We start from the raw sequence: 14,475 nt of genomic DNA on the forward strand, positions 1-14,475 counted from the left end.
CAATACCATCTCTAATCCAATGATACCTCACATCAATATGTTTTGTTCTTCTATGATATATAGAATTCTTAGCAAGGTGAATAGCACTTTGATTATCACAAAGAACCACGTAGTGTTGTTGCATAAAGCCAAGCTTTTGCATAAATCTTTTCAACCATAATAATTCTTTGCATGCTTCTGTTGCTACATATACTCTCCCTCGGTAGTAGACAAAGCAACACACTTTTGCAGTCTTGACTGCCATGACACGGTTCCCCCTGCAAATAACATCAAATATCCAGAAGTGGATTTCATGTTGTCCTTATTTCCTGCCATATCAGAATCCGTGTAACCAACAAGCATCAGTTCCCCATTTCCAAATGTTATACCCAATTTGGAAGTACCACGTAGATATCTAAGGATCCACTTAACTGCTTCCCAATGCTTCTTACCCGGATTTGACAAGAATCCGACTAACAACACCTACTGCATGGGCAATATCGGGTCGTGTACATACCATTGCATACTTCAAGCTTCCAACCGCTGATGCATATGGAACACCATCCGTCTCTTCAATCTCTTTCTCGGAAGTAGGGCAATCTTTTTCAGTTAACTTAAAGTTGGGAGTAAGAGGTGTACTAACCACATTAACTTTAGACATCTTGAATCTGCTAAGCACCTTTTCAATGTATTGCTCTTGTGACATGTGCAACTTCTTTGAAGCTCTATCTCTAGTAATCCGAAAGCCAAGAATATTCTTAGCTGGCCCCAAGTCTTTCATTGAAAACGACTTGCTTAACTCTTTCTTCAGCTGAACAATTCTTTCTACATTCTTGCCAACAATCAACATGTCATCGACATAAAGCAATAAAATGATAAATCATCATCACCAAACCTCTTAAGAAAACACAATGATCAGACGCAGTCTTTCGATAGCCTTGCTTCCCATAACTGACTCAAATTTCTTGTACCACTGTCTCGGCGCTTGCTTTAACCTATAAAGACTTTTATGAAGTTTACAAACATAATCTTCTTTACCCTTAACCTGAAAACCTTCAGGTTGCTCCATATAGATTTCTTTATCCAAGTCACCATGAAGGAATGCTGTCTTGACATCCATCTGCTCAACCTCAAGATCAAGACTAGCAGCTAAACCAAGAATCACTCTAATGGAACTCATCATCATAACTGGAGAAAAAATCTCATCAAAATCAATACCCTTTCTTTGACTGAACCCTTTGACCACCAATCTTGCCTCGTACCTAGGCCGTGAGGTATGTTCTTCAGTCTTCACTTTGTAGACCCACTTGTTCTTCAAAGCTCTTTTTCCCTTAGGCAACTTCACCAACTCAAAGGTATTGTTCTCATACAAGGAATTCATCTCATCTTGCATGGCTTCAACCCACTCTCTTTTATGCTTATCTTCCATGGCCTCTTATAATACTCGGGCTCTCCCCATCAGTGAGTAAGATGTACTCACCGATAGAATAACGAGTAGAAGGTTGACGGTCTCTCGAAGACCGCCTGAGTGGGACAAATGCAGGCATATCTACTAGTAACTCGGGATGAATATCATCATCCAACTCTGCCTGCTCTTGATTATCAACATTATCGATGCCATGTTGTTCGTCATTTTGAATAACATCTTCGTGATGTGGCTCAGATTGCTGAGTAGAAATAGGATCCAAATCAATAAAATCATCAGTGTACTGAGGAATTACCTGTGTCTTCTCAATATCTTTCAAACTCTCATCTTCCACAAACACAACATCACGAGTCTCTGGAAATGGTTAAGATTTGATGGGTTAATCGATTGATAAAAGAACCCGTAACCTGTATGCCTAAATCGCACCCTTTAAACGTCTATGTTAGGCCGATTTGATGGTTGGGTTTTGTAGGCGCTGGTCAGACGATTCCGTGGATACCTAAATCGAGTTATTTGGTTAAGAAACGAAGATGATTAAGGACGAACAGTAGCTGCAGCCGACAACTTCGCCTGCAAGCTAAGTTCGCCTGATGAACTTCGCCTGATGACAACTTCGCCTAAAAGCTAAGTTCGCCTGATGACAACTTCGCCTAAAAGCTAAGTTCGCCTGATGACAACTTCGCCTAAAAGCTAAGTTCGCCTGATGACAACTTCGCCTAAAAGCTAAGTTCGCCTGATGACAACTTCGCCTAAAGCTAAGTTCGCCTGATGACAACTTCGCCTAAAGCTAAGTTCGCCTAAGGTTTAACTTCGCCTAAAGCTAAGTTCGCCTAAGGTTTAACTTCGCCTAAAGTCAAGTTCGATTAGAAAATAAATTAAAAACGATAAGTAAAAGTAAGCTAATACTAGGCCACCAGATTAGATCAGGCGAGTATTGATACGTGTAACTTATACAGTCAGCCGAGCTCAGTTAAAGAAGGGATTTACAACTATCGGAGGAAGAAGCAGAGTTCAGGTGAGTTTCTAGCCCCATTTATGTGTTATGTTTTCGGGGCTGTGTGCATACTCGATATGTTTGTTAATACGCTTATCCTAAGAGATAAGTGTATGCCTTATGTGAATAATGTGATATGTATGAATGATGGCTTGACTGTACGTGAACGATCTTCGGATATTGCACGTACTGTCAGGTTGTAACGCTAAGTATAAGGTAAGTATGATATGTATGCTTATGTGTATGAATGTGATAAAGTTAATAAAAGAATGAAAGGATGGTTGTATGGTTACGAAGAGGGTACCGGGCCCTAATAATACTCGAGGTATGATGTATGGTTGTATGGTAACGAAGAGGGAATCGAACCCTACTAATATTCGAGAACTAGGGAACCGAACCCTACTAATATTCGAGGAAAGAGGGACCAGACCCTTATAATATCTGTGATGTTAGGGACCAGACCCTTATAATATCTGTGATGTTAGGGACCGACCCTTATAATATCTGTGATGTTAGGGACCAGACCCTTATAATATCTGTGATGTTAGGGACCAGACCCTTATAATATCTGTGATGTTAGGGACCAGACCCTTATAATATCTGTGATGTTAGGGACCAGACCCTTATAATATCTGTGATGTTAGGGACCAGACCCTTATAATATCTGTGAGGTTATAGGGCGAAAGGCTCTTTAAAACGTATGATTATGTATGTAAAGAAAGTATGAAGGTAAGAATGAAAGTATATGCAATTATGTGTGTATGAAAGAAAGTTAAGAGGTTAAGTATGAAATGTAAGAAGGTATTGTATGATTATGTGATTAACTAGAACTCACTCAGCGTAGCTGACTTTTAGTATGCACGCAGGTGAGTAGGATGAGGCAGCTCGCTTGAGGAGACACGTGGCACTGAATAAGAGGCTGGCATCGGAAGACTCAAGACGTTTAAGTTTAATGTTTCGTTTATTTTGAAAGATAAAATGATGTTTTAGGACAAGACGTGTTTTGTTATGAAATGTTTTATGAAAGTTTTTATATTCCGCGAAAGTTTTAATGAACTCTGATTTGTAAGAACTGTGTTTATGAGTAAATCCGACGCTAAAGTAAGGCTACCAGGTTCGAGGCCTTACAATATATATATTATGGCTTTCTTAAAAATCTATACTAAAATGAATATGTAGTATTCTTTATTTTCAATACGTTAGTATATATAAACATGTAAAAATACAATGCATGTGATATGATGATGATGATGATGATGATGATAATAATAATAATAATAAATAAATAAACAAAAAAATAAAATGGAAAGATGCACCACCACTCATCCATCATAGAAAAAAAATTAATATAACAAGAAAACAAATAAAACCAACTTATAATTAGAATTCAATAAAAGAAATCATTAATTAATATTATATAATAATAACAAAGGAAGACTCCTGATTGGACATGACCATTACCATGTTTCAACCAAACTCTTTTATCTAAATAAAAAAAAGAACTCTCTGCAACATTTGAAAACTTTCCATTGTCTATCTTTCTTAGTTTGGTAGTTCAGTAAAACTTACACGCAAATGTAAAATGATGAAGAAGACCACCATCCCTTTCCCTGTAGCACCTGCAAACAAATGATTTCATTAGATATTTTTGACTCCTTAACACCTACTTTAAAAAGCCCGAGACCTTTTCCATCCATAACCCACCACCTTCCATCAACACCATCACATTTCTCCACCTCCCACCACTATACCCACCATCACTGTTAAACACCAAACCGTCCGCTACCGGCGTGAAACCACCCAACGTAACCACTACTCGTCGTCTCCGTATTCTCGAACCCTCATCCAACCTAAAGAAACCGCGAGCCAAGGCGCAACTACCTGTTTGCGTTTTTCAGTTGACCACCACCGATGACAGGAGAACCATAGGTTATTTGAAAAATATCACCGCTGCCTCCGTTCACGTTTTTTCAACAAGTGCTCCCACCATCATATCGCGAATCCAACTAAGGTAACCTGAACCTAAGCCTATATTAATCATTTGTTTATTTAAGTTTAGACGAGATACATAACTCAAAACAACGGTTTACAATATGGGTTTCTAGCTTAGGTTATTGTCACAGCCCCGACCCCTATACCCCGGGAGGGGAGCCGTGAACGTTGAGTGGTGGTATCGATGTTTATTAAAATAATTTGCAGCGGAATATTTCATCAGAACCGGAGTTAGGAAAATTAATCAGAGTTATAAAAACACCATAATTCTTATTTCATAAACTGGGATAAAAACCTATTTTTATACAACAAAAGTTTTATAGGGATAAACCATAATTTACAAAACACGTTTCTTTATTCTGGTGACAAGCCTCTCATTTAAGCTGGAAGCCCGCAAGCATCATTCCTTTGTCTCTAACAAGTCACCCGAAACATGTTTAAAAATATTTGATCAACAGGAAATACTGGTGAGTACATTTATTTATAAATGACACATTTTACAGCTACAGTATTAAAATGTTTTTACATCTGTCTGCTTACAAATTACCGAAAAGTACTTGTCACTCGACCGTATCTGTGACTGTGGTCATATTACTTATTGGCTAACACTTGTCCAATAAGTAACGTGTAATATCCCAGTAGGCAAGCCTTGTATACAAAACCCCACAATACCAGTAGTAACCATCCCGTAAGTTTACAGAGACTTAATCACTGTAATGTAGTTTAAATTTTTTGAAAATATTTAAACTATCCGTAATGAGTTTGATGGTTTTGGAAAAACATCATGACAGTGTTGGAAAATCAATTGTCTCATGCAAATGTGAGTTATGCAAAAATTTCGAATGTCTCACCTTGCAAGTTTATATTAAACAAGCCTTCTGGTGTTAAGCACCTAGATTAAACACAATGTAGTATATTTCTATTAGTATAAACCCATAATCATAACGATAATCACGAGACATGAAACTTTACACGATAACACAATGTCATACCTTTGTTTTTAGGTAGAGCTTTTGGATTCGTGTAATAAAAGTTGCTTTCAATCGGAGAGGTACCATTACAATTACTTGGTATAATACTAGCCTTATATATAAGAAATACGAGAGAAAATATGATTTTTGGGACGAGTTTGTGAACTCCAGATTGCTGCCCTATTTATGCTTGAATTTGAGTATCTTCGCGTATCGCGAAGTTGCAGTAGGGTTGCCGAGTCAGCCCTAGCTATGCCACGTGGCGTGACACGTGTCAGGCTACGTGTTAATGTTGCGTAGCTTTCACGTCACATCTTCGCGTATCGCGAAGAAGCTTAAGCATACTTCTTCGCGTATCGCGAAGATGCAAAAACACTAAGGCGGCCCTTAAGCGGCTCGCGGCGATGTGAGTGTGCGAAGTGCGCCATCAAAACGCCACATTGCGCCCATCGCACTTCGCCCGAGCCCGTGCGCGTCGGGTGCTTCGCACCCTCCGCTAGGACTACTGGGTGTGATTTGGCACATAAGAATATTATCATGTGAACTCTCTTCCTTACAAAGAGCTTACAAGTTTTGTAATCTAGCGATGTGGGACAAGAGTTAGAAATCCTATTTATACCATGGTGGAAGCCTTCCATTTTCTTTCCTCCACCAATGTGGGATGGAATTTTCCTTTACATTTTCCATTCTTCCTTTTACTTCTTCTCTTTTCTTTCTCATTTCTTCATTTCTTTCTTTGATTAGTTTATTCTTTATTATGGTTTGTTAGTTATTATGAGTTGATATGGGGAAGATGATACAGCTGAAATAGGGAATAAAGGAAATAATAATCTGACTCTTTAACATAAATAAGATGAGTTCTCGCAAGCCGCTTGAGAGAAGCCTTAGTATTTTTCGAAAGTTGAAGGATCAAAAGTGAAAATTTGAGTTTGGGAACCTGTCGCACTACGTAACGGGCATAACCAATGAGCCATTGCGATACTCGACGGAACCGGGAAGAAACCGAGGATGGCCAGTGTCGCGCTACACGATGGATTGACCTATTTCTCCGTCGCGATACGCGATGATGGCAGAATGACGCGTGTTCCACAATGTGGCACACTTGTCAGGCCATGTGTCAAAACATGGCAGCCTTTAACGATGATGAGTTATTGCGATACGAGATAACCCTTTAGAAAGGCCATCGCGCTACGCGATGGGATCCAGAATTTTGCCTATAAAAGGAAGTTCACAACATCTCCTATTCCTCACACCATACACACATTTATCACACACACACACACACACTTTTACCTCGATTTGTGTGCCAGCCTCCAAAGTTTTGACGGTTTAAGCCTTAATACGCGACATAGAATAGAATTGCTGCTCATTCAAGCTTAGGCATTTAACTCCAAATACCCGTGTGAGGTAGGGGTTCCGCTTAAGTACTATTTTATTATTATTATAATGGCTTAGACCATAGTCGGGGTATAGCTCGAACCTTGATTACATTTAGCATAATATGACTTTTCATAAGCTGGGGTTATAGTCAAAATATAGTTTCTTCATGATTAAGAAACATAATTTACATACAAAGGGTATAGTCAAAATAATATTTCTTGATGATTAAAAAATATATTTAAGTGTAAAGGTTATAGTTAAACGACATAGCATATAATCGGTGAATAAACAAAGGGACTAAAAGTCCAAATGTTTTATATAAGCAAATGATTTGTCAAGGTTAAAGCAATACAAAACAGGCTACAGGTCTGAAGCTAAATCGTTGATCTAGATATTTATACAAAGGTTATTTCGTACTATAGGTCCGAGGTAACAACCAGAAGCAGAAATCAGTAACGGAAATCAGTATCAGATACTGATCATAAATAGAAAATGTGAATACGCCCTGAACTTTTATAAACTCTTTTAGAGTTAGAATGTTTACATAGGATTTATGAATCCTTAAAACCTCATGTTACAATAATAAGAAACGGACACTCTGATTAAAAACATACATATGTCTTGATCCATTCATACATGGTGACTCAACATGTTCACGAGGCCATGCAAATCATCAACATATCTCCGGAAGCTTTATGAGAAATGATTTGTGTATATGTTTTAATTGTACATGTACTTAGGGTAATTTTATCTCAATTGAGTTGGGTGCCTAATAAGTAGTCACAAAGGTATTATTATTGATTTCACAATGGTAATAAAAAGATTTTATAATAGAGTCAGCATCATTCACCAACTGTGTGCTGACGTATCCCTACCCCCCCCCCCCATTACAGGGAAACAGTAAATGTTAGATCAGACAATTAAGACAGATTAAAAGATTGGAGATATAGTTATAGACGTTATTTGATGGCTCAGATATTTTATTTCAAAATATTATAAATAATCATATTTTCAAAAGACAAGTATTTGAATTATCAAATGGTTATTTAAACCCGAGTTTTCAAAACAATAATATTTTATTCAAACACTTTTGCTAAAAGAATGAAACTCTGATATATTTACAAAATAGCTACCAACTAACGGGTGTCACGTCTAGGCCTTAAGTCGGGCATGACACATGGTGGCGGGTAATCCATAATTCTAGCCCCAACTACATTAGTGGTTAGGTTTAACACAGCACCATGAATCCCATAATTCGAGTTATCTGTAACTAATTTGTCGAATTCAAAATCCGGGTAATCAAAATTATCGATTCGGGGTGTTACAAGCCCAAATTCATCCTTATTACAAATAGGGTTTTGGTATCTGTAATCGTGATTATTATGTAATTGTAATTCTACAACGGAATCTACGGAAACAGGAGAGTAATGCTTTGCATGTTTCCGTCAAATCGACGTGTTTTCATGGGGAAACATGTAAAAGTGAACGGCTTTGAGATGGGTTGAACGTTTACAAAATAATTACGAGATTTATGGGTTAATGGCACACAAATTGGGGGTTTGGATTGAAGATGCTGATCGTGCTTCAGATTGTTTGGATAAATGGAATGATTGTGAGAGATTACCAATTCATCATCCTCATCCCATGCTTTGAGCGGCGAAACAATGAACCAGCAACGATGGCGGTTACAGCAGCAACGACGGAAAAACGAACCAGGGTAATTATCCATGAAATTCAATGATAATTAAACGGGTTAGTGGGTAATATCGCCCGTGATGATCCATCGTTGCTTCCCAATAAAGAGTTAGCGAGTTTGAATTTCTCGTTTTTCTAGCCATGATGTCGTTGGAGGCGGAAGATGAGGTGGTGGTGGTGGATGGTGGAGATAGTGGGTGGATGTTGGTGATGAGAAGGGATGAACAAGATAGAGGGGCGAGCTTATTATTATTATTTATGTAATTACTAAATTGCCCTTGCTATGGAAGATTAATCTGACGGTCAACAGACAACCGGAGACATACTGAACCCGCCGGTAAACAACAGTGGCACGCAACGCGCAAAATCAGATTGGGATATATAGAGTGCTTCTCCCATAAAATAAAGAGAGGCAAATCATAATTTTCTAAAGAAACAATTATGAAAACTTTTAGTTAATTCTATTTATTTTATTAAATTCTTTGAAGCCAAAGAAAAAAAGATAAAAAGAAACAAAACGGCAAAACCCATTCCTACAAGAAAACCATTTCTCATAAAATACCAAATACCACGTCATCGATCCGAGTGACTCCTTTGATAAACACATCTTACCCATTGATCTTTTATTCACCACCGTCAATATCCACCGTCAATATCCACCGTCAATCTCGGAAATTTCCTCACATAAATCGCTTCAAAAGATCCAACAAATTCACACAGTGTTTGCTACCCTACATCCTTCAATGGCCGACTCATACTCACAGGTAATTCATTTCAACACTAACCCTAACCCATCTTCCAATTCCTTCAATAATCTCAAAATGTGTTTAAATATTAAAAATCTTTGTGTTTTTTTTGCAGATGATATTTGCCGCCATTGATGCTAAACAACAAAGCGAATCGTTGATCTCAAGCTACATCGAATCAACATACGGGTCTGTGCCGGGCGATCTGTCCGATCAATTGAAGAAGCTGGTGGACAACGGCGAGCTCGTGGTGTCGGATAACAACTACTCGCGGCTGGAGTCGAGTGTTCCGGCGAAGCGCGGCCGTGGGCGTCCACCGAAAGCTAAAGAACCGGCGGTGTTGGGGAGCCCGGTCCTGACCGGTGGTCCGGACCCGGTTCAACCCGGATCTGAAGTTAAGAGGGGAAGAGGAAGACCGAAGAAGGATCCAAATGCTCCGCCGGCGGCGAAGAAGGTTAAGACTGCGGGGGTGAAAACGACGTCGTCGAAAACCGGACGGCCGAGAGGCAGGCCGAGGAAGGTGCAGCTGGATGTTGTGGGTGTTGAAGCTAATTGACTTTGGTGTTGACTAAAGCTAACGAAAGGTTGTGTTATTAGGTTATGGTTTATGCTATCTCAGGGTGGGCTTTGTAATTTAGGTTTAAATATGAAATGGAATGAAATGAAATGAAATGAAATGAAATTGGGTGTTTTGTGATGAGCATTTTGAATTGGCATTAGTTTATGGTTTGATGTTTTTTTTTAAGGTTTTGCGTATTAATACTCACTATCGACTTTTAGTTTGTAAACACAAGCTATGTGAATTATTTGTGTTGGTTTGATAATAATATGGTAAGCACATCTTAGTAGATTTTATGTGAATTCTATTTGTGTATCTAGTCAACGGGAACAAATGCTATTTCCACATGTCATAGTCAATTGCACAAGTATAATGGTATATAATTTGAATGCAATGTAGCCAATTGGTGCAACGAAATAAACATGACAAGATTGGAGACGGGTTATCACATATGAAACCATTAGTTATACGATGAACATATTAAATGGCAGAGAAGTTAACCTTTGGCGATATAGATATAGGTGAATGTGAATGACATGCTGTGAGGGAGAAATTTAGCAGAAGAAAATACTTCGGTGCTTAGGTGTGCCAATGTAAGAGATTTAAGAAGCATGATTGACAAACTAACATGATGAGAATCTTTCGTTTTTTTTCTACAACTTAAATCTAACTATATATTAAATATATTAAAGCAACACAAATTTTTCCTTTATGAATGATAAAATAAAAAATATGTTGTTTGTGAGAATTAAACTTAATACTTTACTTTTAAAATGTTTATAGCTTACCAACTCAACTAGGATTAATTGATGTTAGTCTTCTCTTTTTCTTAATTGTTATAAATTCACAACCTTTTAATTTTTATCTTTTTAAAATGCAAATAAAAATTATTCTTACTAATCTATTTATTTTAGTAAATTATTTATATCTTATTAATCCATAAGATATGTTAATATGTATGTATTAAATTTATTTATTTTTATATTTTAACAACCTGTGTATCACACGGGCTCTATCCTAGTATAAAATATGTAAAGAAGATTTGACAACTGATTTACAAAACAATTAAGTCTTTTGAAGAGCATCTATGAAAACTATACGAAATAAATGCTACTACGCGTAGTCTACGAATTAAATCAATGAAAAAAAGTGGGCTCTCTAAATAGAAAGCAATGGATTAAACAACATCCATGTATTGAGCTTGCTTAAAAATTTAAATATCAAATGGACTTAGATGGAGTTTGGGTTGCAACAAAGCCATTGGGCTTAAAGTCTTTGTCAACAACGAGAAAATGAGTTAAAAAGGAAAGGGTAGATGACATATTGACATTAGAGGGGTACAAAACCGGTTTTAAACCCAAACCGAACCGGTTTGGTCAACAGCTGGTCAAAACCGGTTTGACTCAAACCGGTTCGGTTTATAAACCGGTTTAGACACAAGATAGGCCAGCCTGGTTACGTTGGTTCGGTTCGGTTTATAAACCGGTTTAACTAGTTTTAAACCGGTTTTAACCGTTTTTAGCCGGTTTTTCTCAAACCGGTTTGGTTTTAAAACCGGTTTGGTAGATTTCAAGGGGAACCGGTCCTGAAACTGACGGTTTGGGTCGGTTTGGGAACCGGTTTGGATGAAACCGGTTTTAAACCCAAACCGGTTCGGTTCGGTTTGCCTAAAACCGGTCCCAAACCGGTTTTTTTGTACACCTCTGATTGACATTAGAGACGATTAGAGAGCAACAACAAACAAGATAGTTCATTCTACTCTTTTCATTAATTAAGTTTTAGTTGATAATTTTAATGAAGAACTTTATAGTGACAATTAGGGATGGGCGTTTTCGGTATCGGTAGTCTTTAATCTTCTTCTTGTTCCAGGGTTCATCCTTATATTTTTCATCTTCTTGTTTTTGAATGTTCTTGTATTAATCATTAGGTTCTAAATCTTTTGTTCAATAAGAAAAATTTGGTTCAATATATGACAGCTAAGAAAATAAAATGCGAAATGAACCTAAAACCTAAAAAAAACACAACTATAAAAGTTTTCTTGAAATTAACCACGAGAATAAAAAGTATCTTGAATTTGTTTCTAGTTTGAAATGAAAAATTAACATTAATATGAATTATAGTAAAACTCAAGCTATATGAAGTGGTTAAAACGCATGTGTGCAATACAGTAGGCAAAGCAATTAACCATGAGATATGCAAACTCCATAAGGAGTCATATTTGGTTAGAATGCATGGTCGGCGGAACCATTAAGTGATTAACCATTGCCCATTAGCCCTTAAAAACCATATAATTAAATGGGCTGATTTGAAACTAAAGATAGCATTAAAAAGATGAAAGGTGAACCTTTGACAGCTTAGATGACAAATACATGCTCCATTCACGTACATTGTGCTATCGGCATAAGCAATCCTTAAGTGATTTTTACTGGATCTGTTTGAAGTGTATCTGTAGCATGTATTGTTATTACTTGCTCCTGTTCCATGAAAAAACATTTGGTGAGTAGATTTTGAAAAAAAAAACGCTGAATAATGCCAAGTCTAATTTTGTGTGAAATAAATCAGCAGGGCCTAAGTTTTGTTTTGTAAAAGATGCGCAGACACTGATAGTAAATGCAAGAACCGATGCTACTAGCTATCTCAACCAAAGTGTTATGCATCGCCAACATATTTCCCCCAATCAAAGCACCTGAAGATGAGAAAGGGTCAGGGACATTGGTGTTGGCGATGGCTAACCGAGAATCGTGATCGCCACTTTCAACGCTGGAGGTTAAAAGGAACGGGGTGGTTCCTGTACAAGAAGATATAAACCAAATATGAAACCTAGAATCCTAATTTTGCATTAATAATTGGCCGGCATTACCTGTTCCTTAGCCATGAGAGAAAAAGGTTAAGGTAGACTAGAGAGAAGCAAAATACTAGGGGTGTTGGAGACGAGGTGGGGAGAAAACGGAGGAAAACAAAAACCGTCCATAATCTAAGAAGATTTTGAGTGACTTTGGATGGCCTAGCTTTGTTCTCACGATGATCTTCTAACGTGTGGAAATTAAACATAGTACCAGTTTTTAATTAGGAGATAATTGGTTTGATAGTGTCGTGTATCACGTATTCTTATTTGGTTGTCAAATCATTATGTCAATACGGCCAGATTTTGTGTTTGTTGGTAAATGTTGGTTGTCAAATCATGGTAATTGTTGGTGATTTTGGAATTGCAATCGGGATTTTTAAGAGAGTCGTATGATAATTTTTAGATTAAAACTTATTTCGGTGGTTCTCTAAAATACTTATTATAGGATAAAACTCTGAATTGAGACAAGAATTTAATATGATTCCGTGAGGAAGAAGAACTAGAGATCGATCAACTAAATAGGGCGTATGTTTTATCTGTGGGAACAATTAGAATTTGGATAACTACCTTATGCAATTATAATTCAAATTTTGAATTTAATTAATCTGCCTCCAACTTAAATACTTATGATTATGTGTGACATAATCATAAATTAATTTTCTAATGTATTTAATTAATATGCGTCTTGGACCCCGCTAGGGGCTGCCGTCCCTAGAACCCCGCAATCGGGGGCGCTGCCCCAAACCCCCATACGTTAGGGGCTTCGCCCCCTAACAACATAATAAACTAAAGCAAGCATGCACTTCATGCATCTCTAACTTGCTTAATGCATGTTTAGTATGATTACATTGATTGACTAATCAGCCCAATTACAGAAAAATACTAATAGAAATTAACCTAGGTTAAGAGATAATTTGCTTCTAAAGCTGAACCTAAGGGATGGTCAACTTTCTAAATATTTGTTTACAACTTAATTAATTCTAGTTTTACTTCATCGATCAGTTCTAATTAAAGGCTGTATATATAATTAAACATCGTGTAATATTGACCTGCCACACCTTAATCTGGGGTCTAGGCGTGTGACCACAAGTTGATACATGTTTTGTAAATATATCAGAGTTTAAGGTTGCAAAACGGAAGACTTGATTAAAATATTATTATGTTCAAAAGACGGAGATTAAACACCTGATGGTTGATACAAAAGAGTTTGGAATTATAAAACCATAATTTACATTAGTTTAATATCAAAAACTACATTGGAGCCATCTGGTCATCTAATGGCTGGTCATCATCTCCAATAACATATTCTTAATTACCTGTAAAACAATGTATAAAATACGTCAGCAACACATGCTGGTGAACACGTTGACATAAAACATTTTGATACTCAATTATCTCCTCGAGACGTCGTAGGCCTCGGCCCAACGTGTCCTAGAAAATAATAAGTTCTGAAAGTCTGCATTACTATTATAAACTCCAGTTCAACTCGAAACCACTCAGCGAACACCGCAGGGCTCAGGACTTAACAACTACCAATATAGACAAGATAATCCCCTCTCAGACATTACTTAGGTCTGGCCAAACGTGGCGGAGACATTAACAAGTGTGGTGTGGTGTGCCCATCGTCTACCCACATATGTAAGGATACAAACAAACGCATACGATAGCATGAGGGCCAACGATTACCTTTGTTTATAAAGTTTTAGGGATACATAATTCCACGTAAACATTTGTAAGACTCCATTTATAAAGTTGTAAAAAGTTTGGATGTATTAACCTTTGTTCTTGATCAGTGTGTCTCACTGATTTATGCTTCTTGTTACCTCGGGCCTATAGTACCAGAATAAGCTTTTACAAATACTAGATAAACGATCTAGCTTCAGACCTT

At 37.3% G+C, this 14,475-nt stretch overlaps 1 protein-coding gene across 1 annotated transcript; it reads left to right on the forward strand.

The window, feature by feature from the left end:
* The first annotated feature begins 8,420 nt into the window (after positions 1-8,420).
* On the forward strand, positions 8,421-9,739 carry LOC143575827 (uncharacterized). Its single transcript, XM_077060093.1, has 2 exons — positions 8,421-8,459; positions 9,299-9,739. The coding sequence occupies exons 1-2, from the start codon at positions 8,421-8,423 to the stop codon at positions 9,737-9,739; spliced, it is 480 nt and encodes a 159-aa protein (XP_076916208.1).
* Positions 9,740-14,475: the final 4,736 nt, after the last annotated feature.

This window comes from Bidens hawaiensis, unplaced genomic scaffold, assembly GCF_021521415.1.
Source record: "Bidens hawaiensis isolate Kalapana, Puna unplaced genomic scaffold, B.hawaiensis_p1.1 tig00027760_1, whole genome shotgun sequence".
NCBI classification, from domain to species: Eukaryota; Viridiplantae; Streptophyta; class Magnoliopsida; order Asterales; family Asteraceae; genus Bidens; species Bidens hawaiensis.